This window comes from Gallus gallus, chromosome 1 (genome assembly GCF_016699485.2).
Source record: "Gallus gallus isolate bGalGal1 chromosome 1, bGalGal1.mat.broiler.GRCg7b, whole genome shotgun sequence".
Lineage (NCBI taxonomy): Eukaryota > Metazoa > Chordata > Aves > Galliformes > Phasianidae > Gallus > Gallus gallus.
This window is the reverse complement of record NC_052532.1, coordinates 146,431,626-146,454,534: the sequence shown is the minus strand read 5'-3', so window position 1 is coordinate 146,454,534 and position 22,909 is coordinate 146,431,626. Positions and strand designations below refer to the sequence as shown.

General features: G+C 38.2%; 1 protein-coding gene across 1 annotated transcript; it reads left to right on the top strand.

Moving 5' to 3' along the window:
- Nucleotides 1-59: 59 nt before the first annotated feature.
- GPR180 (G protein-coupled receptor 180) lies at nt 60-22,638 on the top strand. Its single transcript, XM_015274693.4, has 9 exons — nt 60-214; nt 1,462-1,620; nt 3,939-4,133; nt 7,832-8,012; nt 8,162-8,211; nt 11,654-11,811; nt 17,976-18,167; nt 18,521-18,598; nt 20,223-22,638. Exons 1-9 carry the CDS (start codon nt 85-87, stop codon nt 20,379-20,381), a joined length of 1,302 nt encoding a protein of 433 aa, XP_015130179.4. The 5' UTR covers nt 60-84; the 3' UTR covers nt 20,382-22,638.
- Nucleotides 22,639-22,909: the final 271 nt, after the last annotated feature.

The following is a 22,909-nucleotide window of genomic DNA, read 5'->3' as shown; positions in this document are numbered from 1 at the left end:
AACGCACTTGGCCACGCCCCCCGCCCTAGTCGTAGCCCGGCAGGGCCGCTAGGTCACGTGGCGGGGGGGTGGTGTATCCCCGCGATGGGGTGGCGGCTGCTGTGGCTGCTGTGCGCCGGGGGCGCCGCCTGGAGCAAGACGCTGAGGGGCGGCTTCGTCAGCTCCGCCGCCCGGCTGGAGCCTTGGCGGCCCGTGGCGCGCTTCCAGTTCCGAGGTAGGTGCCTGCCGGGCAGCGGAACGTCTGCGGGAAAGAAACGCTATGGGAGGAGGGAAGAATAGAGCGGGAACCGAAGAGGATTGGAACGTGACCCTTGGGTGCTGAAAGGGAAACGGTGGGTGGGGTGGGGACAGCTCGTGGGCTGATGGGGAAGCGCTTATCGGCGTCTTAGAGGATTAACGTAGAAGTGCTCTAAATAGGTCTAATTGGGGGGGGGGAGGGGGCGGGTGAAAGCGTTGCTGTGCACGGGGTGGTGGTGGTGCCAGCGAGGCCACGTGGGCTTTTATAGAACCTGCTGCTTGTTTTTCGTAGCCTTGTCCTAGTGGGTGCTCTGGCAGTTTGAAGGCAGCGTGAAGCTACCAAACTTGCTTCGCTTCAAGTAAACTTGGACTTTTGCAGCACCAGCTGATTCCTTCTCCCTGAAAAATCCCATCTTTTAACTCGGGATGCTGTTCAAAAAAGTCCGCGGTGGCACATAACGACAGGCTTTATTAGGATAGGTGTGAGGACCGTAGAATTATCAGACAACATCAGTTGTCTTAAACAAGCTAATTCTGCAATGGGTAAAACATGTGTCAGTGTCAAGGTGCAGCCTACAGGAAGGCTCACAGAATAGCGCTTCTGAAGCTTGATTTTCTTTGTATATGTGGTGGTGGGTAGTGATAGGACAAGGGGGAATGGTCTTAAACTAAGATGGGGAGGTTTAGGTCAGATATTAGGAGAAAGTTTTTCACACAGAGGGTGGCGACGCACTAGAACAGGTTGCCCACGGAGGCTGTGGATGCCCCATCCCTGGAGGCATTCAAGGCCAGGCTGGATGTGGCTCTGGGCAGCCTGGTCTGGTGGTTGGCGACCCTGCACATAGCAGGGGGTTGAAACTTGATGATCTTTGAGGTCCTTTTCAACCCAAGCCATTCTATGATCCTATGATACGGTTTTATCCATTTGTCTTATAATCAAGTGTTTCAGCTCTAATCAGTCAATAACTGTTCGAAAAAGAAGAAAGCAGGGGGAAGTAGAGAAGGTTAGTGCCATTTGGGTTATGTTAGAAGTTTATTTAAGTGCTGTTTTCATACTGTGTTACTGAGATGTAAAGAAATAGCGAAAATGTACAAACGCTTACGGAAAGTGGTAAAAGTGAGGCTTTAGTGGTGCTACTTAATAAAAACCTATGCTGTGCTAACCTTCTGTTTTTATGACTTGCATCAAGGCAGAGCAGTTGATTCTGTTTTTTAAATGTCAAGGTGACCATGCTGTTCTGTGTGTCAGAATCACCAATGTAGCAGCAGCTGTGACAAAGGAAGCCAGACTTCATCTGTTTCAAGCACAGGAGTGGCAGAAGCTACAGAATCACATCCAGGATCACAGCTGTACAGAGAAATTCTCTAAAGCTCAACTGACAAGTGAGTTTCTATCTTCCCATTATGAATTAAGTTATGTGTGTATTTAGAACGCTCAATGTATCAGTGAATTTGGACTTTGCATCAGCTTAAGACAACGTAGAACTTTGACCTTCTGTAATTAAAAAAGATTACAAGGAGTTCAATTGCTTCTATGCATCACATCAGAAGACTTTGTTTGCTAGTTATGATTCAATAGACCACTGGAAAATGGCAGTCCTCGACAAGCAATGATGTTACTACAAAGAGTTAAACTTGATGACAAGTTCTGCTCTCATGCTCTCATTTGCACACAACTCAAAAATGAGGTTCAGGTTTGCATTTACTCACTCAGTACAGAAGTTTTCTATAATTCTGCTTGGAGTGGAGTGGAAGTGTTTTTTTTTTTTTTCTCAGACCTTTCCGTAAAAAGGTTAATGTGTGAAGAATGAGAAAGAATGTTATCGCAAGATGAAACTGAAGTAGTTAGAATGAATATATGGGTGATGTAGTCAAATGTGCAGTTTGAATTATCACTTTTATTGCAGTAGAATGAAAAAGAAAAGAGTCAAACCAATGGGGCCTTCTGCAGTTAGCGTTAAACCTCTGAAATGAATGCTTGTAAGATAGGAGTGTATATGCCAAGCATAGTGGAAAGGTAAAATCTTCTTCCAGTTCTTATTTGTCAGGAGGCTCCTCTTCCCAGTTTCATGGAAAATAACACTTCACAAGGAAAAAAAAAAAAGCCAGAAGGATTTTGTGATAGCACAAACCTGTCACTCTGATGTACATGAGCAAAATCAATTGCATCCTTATTTAGTTGTGCTTCACATACTACAAGTTAGCTTGCAGGTTTGATGGAAAACCAATGAAATGTGCTCTGCATGATCCCTAGTCTTTATGCAGATAAGGCTATACCAAAATTCAACTGAGAGTACAAATGGACAGCAGAGCTACCCCTTCTACATGCCATTTAACTACTTTTTGTTCATATGTTTAGGCAACATATGAAATCATTAATCTATCTTTACAAAGGTTGCTTTCTTTAAAGGAGCTATTTCATTGTGAATATTTGATTTATAAGATACGTTGTTCCAAAGTGAAACACTTGCTTAGTATTCAATACACAGAACAGCTGCCCAAATTTGTATTTCGTGACAGTTGCTATGGAGAGCTGTGTCATATGTTTCTTCCTGGATCCAACTGTTGATCCAGGAAGCACATGCTATCAAAAAACAGAAAGTAACTTCAAACAAGTTTGTTTAAATTGCATAAATGTTTCTCGTAAATTGACTTTAAGTTAGAAATTCATTCTAATTTTTTTTCTGCAACACGTTTAGAGATAATGAGTTTGCTAGGGATTGATTTATGCCTATGTTTGTAGTTTTCTCTTACAGAAAAAGGTTTGCATAAAAACCAGCTTTTGTAGAATTTTAATGAGCTTAAAATATTCAAATGAATCTATCAGCAGTCCAGTAGTTATACTTTTAGTTCTTCTATAGAAATGACTTTCATGCGTGGTGGAGCTGATGAGCAGTGGCCACTGTTACACCCGTTAATTAATTCAGTAACCAGTGTAACAATGCCACATATTTGATATGCAGCAAATATTTATTTTGGAGAGCTTCCTCAATGGTTAACAGTTGATTTTTAGGAAAAATACCACTGAGATCAGCAAGCAGATGAAACTTTTCAGTCCTGCATAGTTAGTTTTAATGTCATTGATTTGAAAAGTGCTTTTTTTTTTTTTTCAGAAAGTGATCTCGACCCCTTAGTGTCCATTGAAGTTGTCTGTATCAGTTTGGGGAGGATGCTATAAAAGATGCAAAGTTGGACTTTCAAAGCATGCTCATCAGCTAGTAGTGTTGCATGTGGCTGTTCTTGTTCCGTGCTCTAAATGTCTTTGAAAATAGTGTAGGATCAATTTAACAAAAATATTTTTTTTTGTAATGAGTAAATATCTCTTGGCTAATACAGAAAACGTAGTCCCATCAATACTGTACCAGAGAACAGAAATGTGCTGAAGGTAATACTGTTTGCAGTTACTGGTTTCTGGTGGAATGGAGCCATCCTAGCAAACCCAGAAGCTGAGAAATGGAATACGGTGCATATCTTCACCAGCCATTGACTGCACCTAGTTGAAACCAAAGATGAGACTGGAAGTCTCATCTCGGGCATTGTGGTGAGCTTTCAAGCAAAGACTCTTTTGCACTGTATGTAGTTCATAAGTTGTAAAAAACTATGTATATTTAAATTCTATCTTCATTTAAGGATAAGTTTTTTAAAAACAAGTTAATCAAATATCTACTCCTTTTTTTTTGTTTGTTTGTTTTCTTCCAAAGTGACTGTGAACCACACAGAGCAAAATCTGACAGTGTCCCAGATTCCTTATCCGGAAACATGGTATGTGTTTTATGTAGACAAGTTTACCTGCGAGGAGAATTATTCTGAATCCGAGGATATTCAGTTTGAAATGGTCTTACTAAATCCAGATGCAGAAGGGAATCCATTAGATCACTTTAGCGCAGGGGAGTCTGGTAAGATTTTTTTTTCTTAAAATTAGATTTGTAAGTTAAGGATCTGATCTCCCAAACAAGTCAGTACTTACTGTGCTTGCGAAAATACGGTACTGGGGAAAGGACAGCAGAATCTCTTACATTTCAGGTCTGACTTTCTCAAAGAAGAGTAAACTTAAGTTCATTTTCTGATACTATGGAAGAATACTTCCCTTTCTCTAGGTTGACTTACCAAATTTACCTACCTATGGATATAGTATACAAGGAAAGACTGTGTTGATATGTTTGCTTATACGTTGTGGTTTTTTTTCTATTGAAACTGTAAGCTTCCAATTGATTGTGAATTGAATCCCTGATTTCAATGAATTTGTTTATTTCATGTGTGGAATTCCTTAGCTAGACTTTGCAAGACTTGAATCTGTACAATATGAGTTCATGTGCAACATAAACTTTTTGCCAGTACGATGTCAGTTCACTGCCTAGGTCTTTCCAAGTTGGTTATTCACAGGCTGCACACTAAGAAATGTTTCAATCTTATATATTTTTTTTTTATTTGAAAAATACAAATTCAAGTCTTTAGGCCTGCAAATAAAAACTTCTGGAAATGGTTCAAGACAGCAGCAGAACATAAGCATACATAAAATTGTATGACACTTTGGCCAATCCAAGTCAACTGAAATGTGGTGCTTAGCTTCACTGCTTTGGAAGGCCTAGTTAACATGTCACTGACTTTGCTTGTAGTATAGGAAGAGCCCAGAAGGCTTAGTCTGTCTTTATGTACTGATGTAGCCTATATACCCAGGTCTAGCCTTATAGCAGTGCTAAGAATTGTGTGCTCGGCTGTCCTAATTGGTATCCAGAGAATGCGGAGGGAACAAACGCAGGTTCTTTGTTGAAGGGAGGAAAATCTTCACACTGAAACTTCCAGAGGAACCTGTAAGAAAGTTGCTTATCACCTGTTATTCCAGACTTGCAGGTTGACTTAACTCTTCTCAGTTGTGCTTTTTACTCTGCAGATGTGGTTTGTAGTTCTAATTTGGTGAATTTTGTATGCAGAATTGAATTCTAAGTTAATTCACTTATTCTCAAGAAGCACTTATTGTGTTCTTTTGCTAAATTGAGAGACAATCAGTGGCATTATGTGGCCTTTAAGTAATGTACAGACGACCAAGGGAGACATCTCAGCTCTCTGTATTTTTTAATGAAGATGTTGAAAATTAGGAAGCAGAACTTAGAAAAGCTTGCATGCTGTGTAAGTAGATCTATAAATATGTCAGATGCAGGTATTTAGAGTGGACAAGTAGGAAGTAGGATGAGCTTTACATGCCATGTCTTCCATGGTTGCAGATGAACACCTCTTTATTCAGAATGAAAAACGGCAACACTGCCAGGAATCCTGAAGTGACATGCCTATGTCTACTAATCAAAGAACTGAGGAGGATTTCTTCTCTCTAGAACATTAGACCATCAGAGAAGAGATCCAGGTTCATTTCTTGTATTTTATTTCCTTTGAGGGGGATAAAATCTGCTTAGTTACAGATGGTTCCAGTTAAGTCACTCTTTACTCTCGTCCCTGAAATTGTGTGCCTGCCGTGAAGCATTCTCAAAATTAAATGAACTAGAAAGAACTTGCAACTATAACTTTCTTATTAGGGTGTTTACCTTTTGAGGAAAGGAGGCTTGGTTTCCAGTCCCTAGCGAGTAATTTTTAAAATTTTACATGGTAAGGTATTCAGATAAGACTGGCAGTAGGACCTAAAGCTTCCAAAAGCAGCTGACCAGGTGAACAGCATCTGGATGATCTTGAAGTTAGGTACTTGAAATGAACATACATGTTTTATTTTCTGTGTCATAAAATGGTTTGGGTTGGAGGGGACCTTAAAGATCAACCATTTGCAGCTAATCTGATGTGGGCAGAGATGTCTTCCATTAGATCAGGTTGCTCAGAGCCCCACCCAAGCTGGCCTTGAACTCTTCCAAGAATGGGGCATCCAACAGCTTCTCTATGCAACCTGTTACAGTGCCTCACTGCATCCTGAGTGAAGAATTTTGTCCTTATGTCTAATTCAAATCCACTTTCTTTTCATTTAAAACCATTGTCCTTTGTCCTGTTACTACACTCCCTGATAAAGAGCTTTATATCCTAAGTGCTTGTTATTAAAAGCCTTTCTTTTTCCTAAAAGCGTTTTTAAAGTGCACTCAATCATCATGATGAGAAATAACATATCTACATAATCCTTTCCAACTTTGGTGGGTGACTCTGAAGAATCACAGAATCCCCAAGGTTGGAAAAGATCTACAAGACAACCAGTCCAGCTGTCCACCTACCAGCAGTGTTGCCCACTAAATCATGTCCCTCAGTACAACATCTAAATGAACATCTCCAAGGTCGGTGACTCCACCACCTCCCTGGGCAGCCCATCCCAGTGCCTCATTACTCTTTCAGAGAAGTAGTATTTCCTAACATCGAACCTCAAGACAGATAAAAAGTGAAAAGAATAAGAGATTTTGGCCTAAAAATGCTTTTTTGTTGTTTGCTTTGTTTGTTTGTTGTTTGTTTGTTTGTTGGGTTAATCATAAATTAGGCAAAGGTATACAAGGGAGGCCCGGTGGCTCTCAAGTGTTAGATTTTTAGTGAGTCTTTGTTAACATACAGTCTTTATCTCCTGTTTCACTGTATGCATTTTAGCCATAGAAGTTATATTACTAGCAAATATTAAGAACTTACCTAGTTCCAGTGATCTTCAACTTACATATTGAAGGGTGTTTTAATTGCTGTTTCTCATCTCTGGTGGAAGCTGGCTGAAAGTTTTTAACAGAGTTGTTTTGCTGGAAATAAACCCTGATTCTGCAGGCACTGCGTGATTTCAGGGAAGGCTGGAGAGGAGAAACAGAATTTTTCTGTGTAGAATTCCCATTTGCCCATTTTAGCTTATGGTTCCTTGGCTTTTTTTACTCTCTCTTAGTTCATATGGTGTGTTCTACTGTTGCTAGATAGCAAGAAAGAGTCCAGGATCTAGGTCTTAAGGGCAATATCTTGCCCTACTACTGCTAGAGTGAAAGTCAAACAGCTTCTGTTTTATAGATATCAGAAACTTTGCACATTTTTTGGTTTTGGTTTTTTTTTTTTTTAGATTGGTGCAAAACAAAAAAACCAATTCACTCTGTTAATTCTGTTCACTTTTTTCTTTCCACTTCATCTGAAAGTTTTCTGTATCTGTCGACTCTTGCTTGAAATGTTTTATGTGGCAGAATAGTGACACCCAGTGGTTAACTGTGTCCAAGGTTTCTCTCTTTTCAGACTGTGCCTTTAAAAACCATAGCAAAAAAAAGAAATTGCTAAAAATGAGTCATTTAATAAATATATTTCTGATGAATGGACTGCAATTATTTTCTTTTTATCAGGAAGCTGAGTGCCACTTTATACTACATCAGTAATTGCTACAGAGCTTTTCATATTTGAACAGAATTTCTCCTAAGCTCAGAAGAGGTATTATTGGGTAAAAAATACTTCATAATCAGCTTTTTGAAGAATTCATTGATTCCTGTATAAAGTAGGCTAGGGTTTACACGTTTTATCTTTACTATCATTTTTGGATGAGAATTACTTAGTATTATCCAGTGATTATATAAATAACATATGGAGATTTTAGCTTACTGCTAACAATAGTATTTCTGTATAAAAACTGAGTTGTATTTCTTTTTTTTTTTTTCCACAGGATTACATGAATTCTATTTCCTGCTTGTCCTAGCATACTTTGTAACTGCTTGCATATATGCACAGTCTTTATGGCAGACAATTAAGAAGCATGGACCAATGCATACTGTATTAAAAGTGCTCTCAATTGCATTACTGTTGCAGGCTGGTTCAGCTCTTGCCAACTACTTGCATTTCTCAAGGTATCTTTACTTTTGCTTTTAATCTTAAGACTTGAAGGACATGCTGTTTTAAAGATTAGTACATGGTCTTTCCTGTGCTATAGTTATAGAGAGAGCACAAACTTAATTATTGCTTACTTTTAAAATACCATCTTTTATTCTGTCATCAGTTATTCCAAGGATGGAATAGGAGCACCTTTTATGGGAAGTCTGGCAGAATGTGAGTATGCTTGTCTGCTGTCTTTTATGTATTCCTGCACATTAATCTGTATAATGCATTAATGAATGTTCTTCTTGGACAGAGTCATTATTCTGCCCCATATCACTGGATTTCTAACATGAAATACTGAGCAACTTTTTAGTTGTTCTTCTGGAAAGTAGGTTTTATTTTGAAAGTTTATAGTAACTGTACTTAAAGCCCCGTAACTGTGATCCATCCTACAAACATTTACCTACATAACTATCACATGAGTAAATCTTTCAATATGTTGAAGAGTTTTGCTGAGTTTGCATGATCCTCTGAAGCTTCTGAGGAAACTATCACATTTTATGGAGTATGTCATTTCATTAGCAAATTTAACATTGATTATAACAAACGTATGTTTTACAGCACAAGTGATAAGGTTAGAGAGATCTAAAAAATAATTATGTAAAGAATTGATAAATAACTATGTAAAGAATTGATGGTAACAAAGCATTTTTTGTTGCTCTGTATAGATTTCCTGAGTTCTCATGTGAACTGAATTCTTATAACAACGCTAACCAAAATGCAATAGTTTATTTTTACAAGATTGTTTGGAATCTAAGGTTGCTCTTATTTATTGTTTCTGCTCTGTGTATTTTACATTTGAAGCATTTAGTGATTCTTTCTGAGCTAATATGTTGCCCTTTGGTTGGTCCGGAGCGTGCCAAGAAAGCAGTACTATGATAGTGAGATGGCATAGGCGAGTAACAACGTATATAGAAGAATATGTCCCTTCACAGAATTCATGTGGAAGCTTGCAGTTGGAAATAACAGCCTCTTGATGGCACTTGGCTCCACAGTAATTGACACCCTCGTTGTAAGAAGTCGAGTTAGAACTCTTTGCAGCCTCTCTAGCAACTGGGTTTTTAAATTTTCCCTCTTGTCTCCTGAAATGAAATTAAGTTGAGACTATGGAAGTAGCCATAACTTGCCTCCACTGAGAAATCCAGTGTTAACTACGCAACCAGAACTGTGGAGAAAACAGCTGCATCTGAGAGTGTCTGTGTATCAGAAATCCTGGTTAAGTGATTAATTTCGCTGGGAGCAGAATTCCTTCTAGAAACCTGTTCAGATGCTATGCCAAGCAATTGTTCGTTTCCCAGCGTTATTTAATCCTTACTATGTATAAAAACCTGACACTGTCTAACTCATCATCTGAATTAATCATATAATCGTATAAATCACATGAATAATTCTGGCACGTAAAAGCATCTCAAATAGCAATCTTTTAACTTCTGATAAGATCAAAATGTGAAAAGTCAAATAGTATTATTATAGCTGTTGATCAGTTGAAAAAGTTGTTAAGGCCATCTCCTGTTCTTACCTCTGCTGTCAGAGTGGTTCTAAAAATGTCTATCGATGTGGTGATAGGTGCCTTATAAGTGTGTATGTATATAAATCAGGTATCAGTTCAGTAGCGTGTGACTTTACACTGATCCTAGATATCACAAGATCATCATTTTCCAACTTTTCTTAAATATAAAGCCTCTTCTTACTTGTAGGTAAGGTGTATGTGGCACCAGTGACTAAAGCCTATACTGATTTTTGTCTTAAACCACTTTGCCTGGGAATCCGCTTGCATTGTTGCTGCACTGAAGAACGGAGGAATGTCTGTATCCAAGAAGTGATTGAGAGATGATGTCTGGCTATAACTTACAGGGAAGGTTATCTTAAGGACTGAGAGAAAATAAAATGATTGAATGCTCTCCAGAGCATCCAGATTTATTCAGACACTTCTCTTGCCTGGATTTGTAACATGGGCTTGGCATGCCTTGAGCTCGCATAACAATTTTTGTAGGGTGTACCATGCCTAGCTAGCATTGTAAAATAATTCCAGGCTCATTTTGCCCCAAAATACCAGTTCGTTTTTTTTCAAGTTTGTGTCTACTCAAAGCTCTTTGACAGTTGCTAAATAACAAAGGTGTCTGAAGATGTTAGAAGTATGTAAGCATATAAAGCATAAGAATACCAAATAAACCCCAAGAGAAATATGTTAAGATGTTGAAATTTTTTATAGCTATGTTCTGCTAGTATTGCTGAGTGTCAAAGAAATACAATAGCTGATCTTCATTTGACACAAATCCCTTGTGTGTGTGTGTTAATCTATATACAGTAGAAAATGCTGCCTCTGTATGTAGAAGTACATTTTTTTTCTAATACATTCCAGTGGTTGCATAAAAATGGAAGTTTTCCTCTATGCTGTCGAAATATTTCTCTTATATCTGATAACAGAAGTGGAAATGTCAAGTATGGAACTAATTTAAATGAGCTGAAATATTAAGTGAACAAAAAGGATTATTGTACATAGCGACCATCTCTAATTTCTGAAACAAATTTGAAACCTACACAAGAACTAATTTTTCGAGTTGCTTTTAGATCTCTGCTATGCTACTGCTTTGAGTCAGTTTACACTGAAGTCTATACATCAGCTCTAAAATTGTTCAGTAAGTTTCAGTGAGAAATCTACCAGCTCAGTGATGCTTGTGGGTAGCTTCTAACTCAAGATTTTCTATGATTCTGTGAGCTCTGAAGCTTAACTATCACCTGGAAATAAGTTTTCAATTCTTTCTAATATAAGCAGGACTTCAGTGAGGATGGAAAACAATTGGTTTAGTGTATTCTAGCTTGAAATTTTCCTTACTCAGATGCAGCTTCAAACACAGGTTAGAGACTATGATTAAGAATGTAGTTTTCTAGAGTATGTTTTGGTTGTTTCCAGACAGTGGGGGAAAAAAAAGTGTACACAGTGAAATGAGGCAAAGGGAGTCTGCATTTAATGAAGTACAGGCAGATTACTGCACCAAACTAAGTTAGTGCTAGGGTTAGTCATTATATTTACCCCTTGAAGTATCTGACTGTGGAATTTGTCCTAGATATTTGTGCTTTCTGTTGCGAGCTACGCCTTCCTTAAGACAAAATGCAATTAATTTAGAAGTACAATGCCACTGTTTGATTTTTGAACAAAAGTTCTGTGGAACAAAGGAAAGAGTTCGTTTCATTGTGTTTCATATTTGCAGTGTGATTAACATACATATGATTTTAGTCCACTGGCCTTTATAAGTCTGTTTATGCAGGTGGATTCCTGAGCCTAGGCTTCTTCGACACAAGAGTAGAAGTTGGAAGAATGTGGCACTGTGCCCATGTCATTGCAGAATTACAGCTGCAACGTACTACAATGACAGAAGTAGAGGGAGGCTGGTAGTGGACTGTTTGGTCATTTAAAAATGATCAAAATAGCCACATTTTGTGGCAAAGGAACTTCAGCTAATCAAACTGTTAGTGGAAATTATAAGCAGAGGTGATTCTGAGGCATAAATATCCATCCTTTGTGGGTATAGTGAATATTTCTCTTTGTTTTGGGCGAAAAAAAAGTATGTTTTTGTTGTGACTCTATATGTTTTTCTTTTGTTTTTAACAGTGTGTGACATAGTCTCTCAGATACAGATGCTTTATTTGTTGTTGAGTCTGTGTATGGGTTGGACAATAGGCAGAATGAAGAAATCTCATAGCAGACCTCTTCAGTGGGATTCCACTCCAGCATCTACTGGCATTGCCGTAGTAGTTGTTGTTACACAGGTTTGTATTTTACATTCATTCTTATACTGAAACATACGGTTGCTATTAAGTATGACAGAACTGTGAACCAACTAATTTCAATATTTTATGAGAAAGAAGAGTATCAAGACTGGAGAGGAAAAAAAAAAAACCCACAGCATAATGTGCACCCAACAAGTCTAATAAGTAACAACAGTTCCTCTTTATTTTAACAGTTTAAGGTATAGCTCCACAGTATGTTTTTGTTCAGCAGTAAAACCACTTAAGAAGTTCCCACAGTTCTCCGAACTCCCAGTTGTATCAATTATTCATAATATTATACTGCAAACCAGATCAGTGGAATGATCTTGGCTGAATTGGAAGGAAAGAAAATAAGTTTTGGCATGGTTTTACCAATCTGATTTGCAGTGTGGTCCTATAAATAGCTGTCATCAGGACAGTTCTGTGGTTGTGAACTGTGATGTTAGTGCTGACAACAAGGGGCATGGGAGGAAAGATGAGAGAGATTCTTACAGTTCTTTTTCTGTCACCAAAAATATAAGGTTGCGTCCTCGTCTTAGAACCACTCCAGTAGGATGTCTGATGGTCTTTTCAATCAATGTGAGGCTATTCTTTAAAGGTTCATATGCAGAATTGTTCTTGCAAATATACAAATGGTGTGACACACAACTTCATTCAAATGTTTTTCTATTAATATAAATTAGAAAGTCAAGTAAACCAGTAACTTAAAAGTAAATTGTAATGGAGATCATCCAGCCCTGGTGGTGTCTTTTGTAAACAAATTTTTTTTTAAATCACAGCATAAAGACAAGAGAATCTGAAAGCCATTGAGAAGGAGAAGAACAGGGAGAAACTGGAGACAGTAATGAGGAAGAGATCATACTAAAGATTTTATGCCATTTGAGTAATGTCTGTAATTAGTGTTGCTTCCAAACTAAATAAGTGGACTGCTAAAACATTAAGAGTAGCTGGGAGCTTACAGTATTCTTGCTAATTAAGAATATAAACCAAAGCCTATTAAGGTCAGTGAGACTGTTGAAATTTAAAGATGGGTGTCAAAGTAAGGTTTGAATGAACCTATCTAGCACCAGAAGTTTTACATACTGGTAGTAAAGACTTCTAAAAGTATTTAATTCTATTCATGCCTCTCCTCTGGTACATACATATGGATGTGTTAATACCCTGTCACTTGAGACTAGAAAGTTTGTTGTTGTTTTTTTCCTTTTTACTATACATAGAAAGGGCACTTGATATCATCAGCTTGATCTTTTTTTAGTTGTTACTCGTGGTAAAAATTGGGGCAAGCATCATACAGACATGCTGCCCCAGTACTTGTCCATTTTATATTTATATATATATATATATATATATATACATACACACACACACACACACACACCCCATTGACTATTTCAGCACCAACGGAGGATTGGTATAAAGTTGGCTGTCTTTTCACTGTGAGGGCACATCTCTGTCACATCCCCTTCTCAGTACTGTTGGGAATGTCAGGTTTGGTAGAAGTCTTGCAGGAACAGAATGCAGATATCAGAGTATGTCATTGCCTGTGTGGTTCTCCAGTCTGTTTCAGTGTCTGCTGTCTCCAGCAAAAGTTCTTTGACACCAAGAGTATCCTTAGCCTTTCTGGAGAGCATGTTTTCCATCACGTGTTCAGTACATGCAATTTTTTTTCTGACAGATTTCTTCTCCTTATAGAAGAATACAACTGTTGAGCTCTGGGGAGCAGAACCTGGGCCATGTCATCTCTATCTGTGACCTCAGGACCTCATTCTCTCGATTAGTCTACTGTTTATTGGTCTAGATTGATATGGGTATTCGATCTGCTGTAACAGGGCAATCAGTGATAGTGATCAGTGATCACTTCTAATTATAAAAACATAATCTCCTTTCTGTCCTGTTCTTTCTCACAAATTCTTACAGGAGAGCCAGCTTCTTTCCATGCCAGAAACTGGATAAACCTGTGTGTATAAGCAGAGATTTCTCTTAATTGCTATGGAGGACGCTGGAAACCACATGCATTACATTAACCCAGCAGATAGAGTTTGAGCCATGTTTTATTGACATTCTGCTGTTATCCACTTCACATTCCTCTAGTTCACACTAATTCACATTCCTTGGAAAGTTTTCAGGGTTTTTTTGGGGGGTGGATTTGTTGATTGGTTTGTTTTTCTTGTTGTTTTCTCTCCTTTTTCCATTGATGCTATTGATTTTGCCTTTATTCTTCTGAAAACACCAACAATTTCCCAGGTTGCCATCAGTGTAAAGTGGCCATTGCCTCCTTGCCATCAAAATCTTGTGGGATCTTTATGACTACAAACAGGTAGCATCTCAAAGGAGGGACAAGCCTACCATTCATCATCTCTCTTTCTCCTAACTTGTACTTTTTTATTTTTTTCTCTTTCATTCTCAGCACAAAAGATTCCCAGGCCGCTCTGCGTTCATTAACTATTCCACACTTTGCTGCTGAAACACAAACCTTGTTCATAACGTTTTACTGATAACAAGCCTTTCCCATCACATAGACCCAAGCAGTTTCAACTTTCAGGGCTGATCAGAGCAGAGGCAGCAATTACAGAAGGATAGCTTATCACTTTGACAAAAATGCATATAGAATCTTAGTGTATTAGAAGTCATGTTTCACAGAGGTCTTAAATAGATTCCGAAGGTGCACTCGGGGTGAGCTATGCCTCTGACCTCAGATCTGAAGCATTTGTTATTGTACCTAAGTTCATGACATTACATACTCAAGTACTAGACACTAGCCTTGTCTTCCTGCCACCTAATTTCCCTTTTGCTTCCCTTTTACCTTTATCTCTCAGCAGTTATCTACTCCATGCAAACGGGCTTTTACTAGAGATTGATATGTTATCTTGCTCTAAAGTCATCGCTGGCATAGCAGGGGGCAGAAGGGGTTCCAGCGTAATTGTTTCCTTCTGACAGAAGAGGTGACTGTTTGGTTCTTCATCATATGGATGTGGAGATCCAACTTGTATAACAGGCACATCAAGGTAATGTCCTTAGCAAGCTTCTTTTAGCTGTTGGAGGGAGAACCATAGTGGACAGCAGTTGGTGTTCTGTATCTGGTGCGTTACATAAACGAGAGGATGGACTTCGTCCTTTAATTTATGAAGAAGCAGTTGTGACTTTAATGATAGACGTAAGCTGTGCAATTATACAGCTTGTCCAGTTCTTCCATAAACAGCCGGAGCAGAGTTGTTCAGCTGGATAACAATCAGAATATTCACCCCGATTTCTTCTCAGAGGTGAAACAATTCTGCTCAATGGTAACAACAAAATTTGATTTCATCTTGAGCATGTAGGTATCTGTATTTTTTTTAATCTCATTCCCAGTACTACAGCAGAGGAAGCAGATGTGTGCCTTTCCGTGGTCAAGTTGAAGGGCATCAGAGCTTACTAATGTTATTCTTAGGTATGCCATAGAGATTCTGACTTCAAAATCAGGTTTGTCTGTGAAAGCTCTCCCTTCACTGAGAACACACTGCCTAATCCACTCTAGCTTACAAACACTCCATAGCACAGATTTCTACTTTATAAATGCTGCTTTTCTCCAGTGAGCAAGAATAGATCCAGCTTGTAGTAAGACCAGTGACAAATGTCTTTCCTTCTCCAGGTTTCCTATGTGTTGCACTGACAGTTCTGTTTCTGCCTGTAATGCTCCTGCTTTCTAATTATTTTGGAATAGCCTAGTGAAACTTAAAGGAACTGAACTTCTGTGATCTTACGCTGCTGTCACTGCATGCAGTCTTTGTTCAGCTGTGTTGTTTGCACAGCTTACATTCTTTAGAGGGCTAGTCCAGAGCGTACCATGTTGTCAGATGCTTTTTTCTTATGAGGATTTGGACTTTGTTCTCGTGATTGCTTTGCTCCAGCTCTTTGTCATCTTCTCGTGAAAGTGGCTTCCTTCGTTGATGTTACTTCTGGTGCTAGGTTAAGGATGATTCAAACCCTCATGAGCTCTGTTCTTTAAGGCTGAGATGGCTGTGGCATCTACCTAAAATTCCTTCTTAAATCGATATCACACTGCATGTTCATGTCAGGGAGATTCTATATACATAATTTTTCTAAAATCTTCTTAGTGTATGTCCAGTCCAAGGATATTAAAGATTGAGTTCCCACGCATAAACGTCAAAAAATGAAATGCTCTGTACGAGACTGCTGTCACTCTGTAACTGCTAGAATCCTTGGTGTTTTCTGGGTGTATTCTGCATCGTCTGAAATTCTACTTCTCTGTTGGGAATTCATCAGTTTCATACCAAGACTGGTGCTTTAGCCACAACTTTACCAAACACTGCTGTTTCTCAGGATTTTAAGAGCCACTTAGTCTTATTTCAGGCTTAATCCTTGAGAGGATTGTCAGTCAAGTAATTCGATCATCTTGAGTTATTTGCTTGGAGTTGCCCAGAAAAGGTGTTTCGACAGCAGAGTTTGAAGAACATTGGTCAGGTTATTTACTAGTAGTAATCGGCGATATTCAGGACATGCTCTACACTTCTTCCTCTCTCATATTTTCATTTTCTATTCAGGTGGCTGAGAAGTAATTAAAATGACAGCAGTCATGTTCACTGTGTCATAGCCTGACTAAGGGAAGGAAAAAGTGAGAGAGTACTCTCAAGGCATATTCTTAGCCAAAAACAATCTAGTCTCAACTGATGAGACTTGAGGACACCCACCTTTGGAATGCACAGGTGTATTGCACATTTAAAATAAAATAAAAAAATTATATCAATAACCTTTCTGTCGTTATAATATTGATGTAGTTACAGAGCCTTTGAATTTGTTCAGAAAGGAATCTGACTAATTTAGATTTCTAAATTGAGGCATACAATGTCTTTTTCTGAAGGCCTTTAGAGCTACCTTGCTCATATAAATCAAATTTGACTACCTTTCTTCAGAAAGCCTGCTTTATTAGACACCTGAAACCCAAGTGCAAGTTATATGTCTGTAGTAGGTGGACTGGATTCCAGTGTATATTCAATTCTTAAAATGCCACTCAGCTGCTACATGCTGCTGGGAGCCTAAATTTTATGGTTATTCTAATTTGTAACGTTAACAATCCCAAACTCTTGAAAAGGTTTCATTCAGCAAGACCCAACTTTCATGCAACTCTGCAAGTAGGCACCTGCCTTCTATTCAGCTGAGACTCAGAAAGTAGGCTTTTCTTAATCTGTTTTTCCTTAGAGAGTCTATCAGTATTCTTTCTCACAGTGCTCTTCGAACATTGGATTCTATGGCAAGTGGATACAGTGCTGTTTTTCTGAGAGTTAAGGTGGATTACTGTCTTGCGTGTAGCTATCTGTTGGCTGGAGTGTTTGTCCAGGTGTTGCAACAGCACTTGGAACCTGTGATGCCGCCCTTCATAGTCCCTAAGAGGGTTCCAAGCCAGTTGCTTGCAGAGTCAGGCTCGCTCACGGTTTCTGACCTAGCTGATGTTGAATTCTTTTCTCCACGATGGCACAGCTTCAATAGAAGGGGTGGAGAGTGGCCCACCCAAGAACAGCCTATAGCCTGGCAGCTAGGGTACTCTCCAAGGAGGTGGGAGATGTGAGTTGGATTTCCTTTAGGCAAAGAAGGGAATTGTGGGAGATCCGAGTTCAACTTGGGTGAATGCTTGATCCTTCAGGCTATTGTATAAAAGGGGCAGCAGCACCACCCTCCTACTTCCCCATCTTTAAAAAGAAAAGTGAATCCTGTTAGGATTTTGAAAGAAAAGGCGTAGTCGCCTGCCTTTGAAACAAGCTTTACAGGTTGTGAATCCCAACTGGAAGCAGACGCCTCCCTGTGTATCATTTCAGTGGGCTTCCTGCTGAGTAGGCTGACTGTTAAACTACGTTAATATTTTGGATTTCAGGCTAAAATGCTACGTTCCTTCTACCTAAGTTATAGAAAACTGTAACTTGTCAAACTTTCTACAAGTTACGAAATGCAAGAAATGAGACCCTGTTCCTGCCAGTCAAATTTGGGGTAATGCACAGTCCTAGAAAGGCAGTTATGGCCAGGGTTATTTGTTATGTAACATGGCAGTCGCCAGCAAGCAGAGAAGAGCATAACCAGTTATGCTGATAATTTGATCTGTGATAGAAAGATTAACTGAAGTTTCGTGTATGATTGTTGCTTTCTAAATGTACGTTGTTATTGTTCTTTTCCAGAGCTTTTTATTAATTTGGGAACAGTTTGAAGATACTAATCATCACAGCTACCATTCACACCATGGCTTAGCAAGTGGACTGCTTATTGGCCTCAGAGTTTGTCTAGGTTTGTCACTGGCTGCTGGTCTTTACCAGATCATCACAGTGGAGAGAAGCACGCTGAAAAGGGAGTTCTATATCACCTTTGCTAAAGTACGGGCTCATGGAAACTGATTCCTTTTGCTGTAAATGTAATTGTGGCACACAGTTGACTGAAGCACTGAACTGTTTTCCTCCACAAGAAAGTTAATATTAAAGTGTCTGATTTGATTAAACTGCACCCTGTCATCATACTCCGAGCAGTCATTTTAATTTGACAAGGAGCATAGAGCTTTTCTAAACAGAAATCCCACCTTTCATTGTGTGGTTTTCACTCTGTTGATGGAAAATTAAACAATGGATTCATAAAAAAGACAGAAATGTAAATGCAGTTCCTTTAACTGTCATCTCTTTCTTCTTAGCTGGCGTATAGTTATTTTATAACTTACGCTCTTCTTTTCTTTCAGGCCTGCATTCTCTGGTTTTTGTGCCACCCATGTCTTGCAACCGTTTCTGTAATATTCAGAGAATATCAAAGGGAAAAGGTATGTACAGGCAAGATAAAAGAGATAGAATTTGAATAGTAGTTGTTCTTCATGTTCAGTGTTTGTTAGCAAACTCATGCTCTTAGGCTGTTAATCTTATGACCCCAAAGCAACTTGAAAAGTCTTAGTCACACAGCTCTTATTGATGCTAATGTGAGTCATATTTTACAAAGGCATACTGGGTTTGAATCATCTAAGGGTAATCGTTTCTAGACTAAGGGGGATGGGGAGATGGTTAAGTCAAAGGAAAATGTGGAGGGGGTGTTTCATTTTATTGTTTGCTTGTTTGTTTTTTAATTAAAAGCACCTTGGGGTTCTTTTAACAAAGCTAGCAGAAAGATAAATCAGTGGATTTTTTTGTTGTTTGCTTTTCAGTCTTCATCATTTAAAAGCTTTATGTGGCTAAATAGGTCAGGGAACCTATAGCTGAACTGTATTCTGTGGATTAAGAGATGTATCCAAATGCCTAGTTTGGTTTGTGCGCTCTAAACATTTAAAAACAAAGGTGGGCTTACTGGGTTTCTTGATTGCTTAATCATATTGGGAACTAGAGAACTAGTGTGGAGCCTGCCATGTTCAGATAAAGTGCATTTCTATTCTCAGGCGATTGGCTACCACAGTCCAGGGTAGTTTGCTTCTTTACTTTATAAGTTATAACCACCTTTGCATTTATATGCAAATATTTTCAGAAAACGAGCTTTTACTTGTGTGGGAAATATAGAAAGGGGGAGAAAACATTCTACTAAAAATATATTTATGAAATATTGATATAATGAAACACCAGGTTTTATTTAAAAAAATTTAAAAAAAGGAGAAATCCAGGGGGAAATAAGAAGAGACCTCCTCTAGATCAACAAAAATATCTGTTAGTAGCACTTGATGAATACATCACTGCAGTAGGGTGAGCAGTGACAAGAGGTGGAATGAGTAAATAAAAAAGGGAGACTGTAGTTGCTGTCCTCTGGGATTTTGAGAAGGTTTAACCATCATGTGCAGCTGGAGTTCCTATGTTGTGATAATGTATTTCCTCCTTTAAATGCATGTAGATATCATAGAAATGTGTGATCAATAAATACTGTATTTGTGCCAGAAAAACATGTGTTTTAACAGACTCTCTGTACCAAAACTTAGACTTCTGTTTTCTCAGAAACAGTAGTTACCTTGATGGTTTTGATAAATACTGCTTTATGTGTCTCTTACAGACCAAGAGCCTTGCACTGAAGTCTAAGTGAGACTGTTAAATCACTTCCATCACAGCTCTGTGACTGTGCTAGTTCAGAGTGTTGTCAGGTTTTTTTTCCCCTCCGTTTGTTGTAAGAAAAGAATATATAAGCATCACCTCTGCTTGTGGAACTGCATGGGTGGTGAATTGCAAGTCTGAAATTCCCCGGAACAGAGACTGCCAGAAGGGGTTATGTGACTTGCCTTAGGGCTATCTGCTGATTTGAAAACATCCAGGTGTGAGAGCGTGAATCTTGGACTTGAGCTTCACGTTCAAATCTTCTGTTACTGCAGCAGTATTAAAAGATTTAAAGTTAAGCTTCAAGCACACACGTAGTGTGCTGGTAGAGATTTATTTGGGCTTGTTTTTCACTTTTTCTCTTTCTCCTTTTTTTGTCTTTAGATTGTTACCATAGGCGTTATCCTCTGTCAGTGCATCTCCATGGTTATCCTCTACAGACTTTTTCTCTCTCATAGTCTATATTGGGAAGTATCTTCACTGTCATCGGTGACATTGCCACTAACAGTATCCTCTGGACATAAAAATCGACATCGCTTCTGAGATGTTTAGGAAGAATATATTATGTAAAAAATGTGCAATAATGATCTAAATATGCAGGTATTTTTGTCACAGGTATGTGATGTGTTGGTTTCACTGGAAAACTGGGTGATGGTATCAGAGCATTTCATGGAACTTTGGTCTGACACATTCCTTAGGTTAATCTGTTCAAGTATTGTTGAGTGGAAAAATCTGTAATTTGAGTAATTTCCTAAATATGGTGTGTGTGCAGCAACGGGTGCTGAGCCGTATCACAGGAAAGCGTAAGGAATCTTTCCTCTCCCATTCACAGCCACAAAAAAATGTCCTTACTTTATATCGATACTAGGTTTGAAAGTCATAAAATACGGTTCTTAAAACGTCTGCAAGCCCAAACAAGTCTGATATAGGCCAGTTGTGAAACTGATGTGATGCCTTACGATGAATACAAGTTTTTGAGGGGGTTTTGTTTTGTTTTTTCATGCTTTAGGAAAAAAATGCATTTTGTGTATAAGTATAAAGGAAATGGAAACAAAAGAGGGTTAGTCCACTAAAAATGTATATAAAATGTTTACAGCCATCTACAGGAAATTTTCCTTTATTGCTGGTGTGAAATAAAAGCTTTTTTTTTTTTTTTTTTGGCAATTACTGTTCATATTGGTTAGAACGGTGATGAGGATGGGAACAGAATTTGTGTTTTCCTCTTTTGAAGTAAATGTAACTAAAAACTTCACCTAGTAGCGAAGATCTAAACAATATTGGAGGCTTAGGAAGATACAGCAACGTAAAGGTAATTAAAACAGCAGGCTCACATTTAAGAGAAAAAAAAAAAAAAAAGCCGAGGAAAGGAATGGGTGATGTGGCACCAGAATTTTAATCCTGATATAATTCATTTCTCTTACATTGAGGATTCAATCATAATTAAGCCATATACACAGATTAAATTAACAGAAGCATTTCATATAAATGTTGGTTTCAGTCATCAACTACCCATGAATTCCTGCCCAAGGATACTTAATCAGGATTAAATTTTCTATGAATAATTGAAAAACAAAATACTCACTGGATTTGTTATAATCCATGTTGGCACTGAGTTCTAAGTAGTTGCCATCTTCCATCCATTGTAATAAAGCCATACTACTTTGTGATGCCCTCGCATTCAGAAAAACAGTGTAAATATATACTTTATTGAAGTGCCTATTTATTGGGTATGATTAGATCGTGCTGACATTTTCCTTCATAATAAGAACATACCTACTACCATTGTGACTGCAGTCTTTCTTGCATTTTCTTTAATTATTTGTCATATTTTAGCCTTCTTAGCATGAACGTGTGTTTCTTCACAACGCTGATTTTATTTTCAGGTAAATTAGTGTTCGTTTCTTCTTAATGGTATGCATCTAATTATGCCTCCATGAAAACATGAGGACACCAGTGTTCTAGCTTCAAAACAACCCTAACTTTTCATTCATGTTTGCCTCAGATGTGAGCGTAGTTGAAACACAAGTCTATTCCATTTCAGTTTAGAGGTGAAAGTAGACATTTGCCTTTGACTAAGGCGAAATGGCAACATGACAAAGTTGCTCATTAAATCATCTCCTTTCTTATTGTTTGTAATTCAGATCAAGAATGGCAGGTTGAGGCTGGAAAAGATGAGATATTATGATTTCACACAATCTTCAGAATGATTAAAAGATTAATTATTACATTCCTCTGATAACCACACAAAAATATTATTGGTTAAAACTTCAGTCTTTATTTCCCTGCTTATCTCTGTACTTTTCATCTTCTCAAGAAAAAAAGCATCCTGTTTTTGATAAGTCTCCAATAATGCAGCAGAAGAGTTCTATCTGTCCTCATGTATAAGACATGAAATTCACACATAAAATAGAGTTTTCTGATAGACACAAGAGCTCCTTTTATAGTTCATGATCTGTCACGATAAAAGTTTTAACCTGTACAGAAAAAAACTGTGTGACTTTCAGAATAGACACTATTTTATTCTCCAGGAGTATTTTCTTGCTTCCTGTAGTAGCTCTGACTTCAATCTGTCTGTATTTAAGCAAATGGTATCTTAATTTTACCTTCTAAATATACCCTGCAACAATTCATAAAACACGTTCAGAATTCATAGTTCATCTGGGTATAAATGTGAAGTATAAGATGTTGTCTCTTAATCTTTTGCAGATTGCCCCATAAATCAACAGGTAACATTATTCTTTTAGTCTGGCATCAAATCCAGTGATTTGAAAATAAAACTTTGATTTTACTATTAATGTAACTGCAGCAGATCAGTGTCGCTTTCTCATGGTAAGCTGTACCACAGACATGTATTTCTGCTCAGACCTATTAGCACTCTTTCCTAACCATCGTCCACAAATGTTAAGGTGTTAAATCATTAACGTGTGCTTTAGCATTAGGTCAGTGTCACTGCGATAATATTCAAGATGTCTGTTAATTTGGTATATAATATCCATGGGGGTGGGGGGGCCTGAAATCTTCAAATATGAGCTATTTACAAAACTTCGTGCTTACCTGTACTCAAGTTTGGA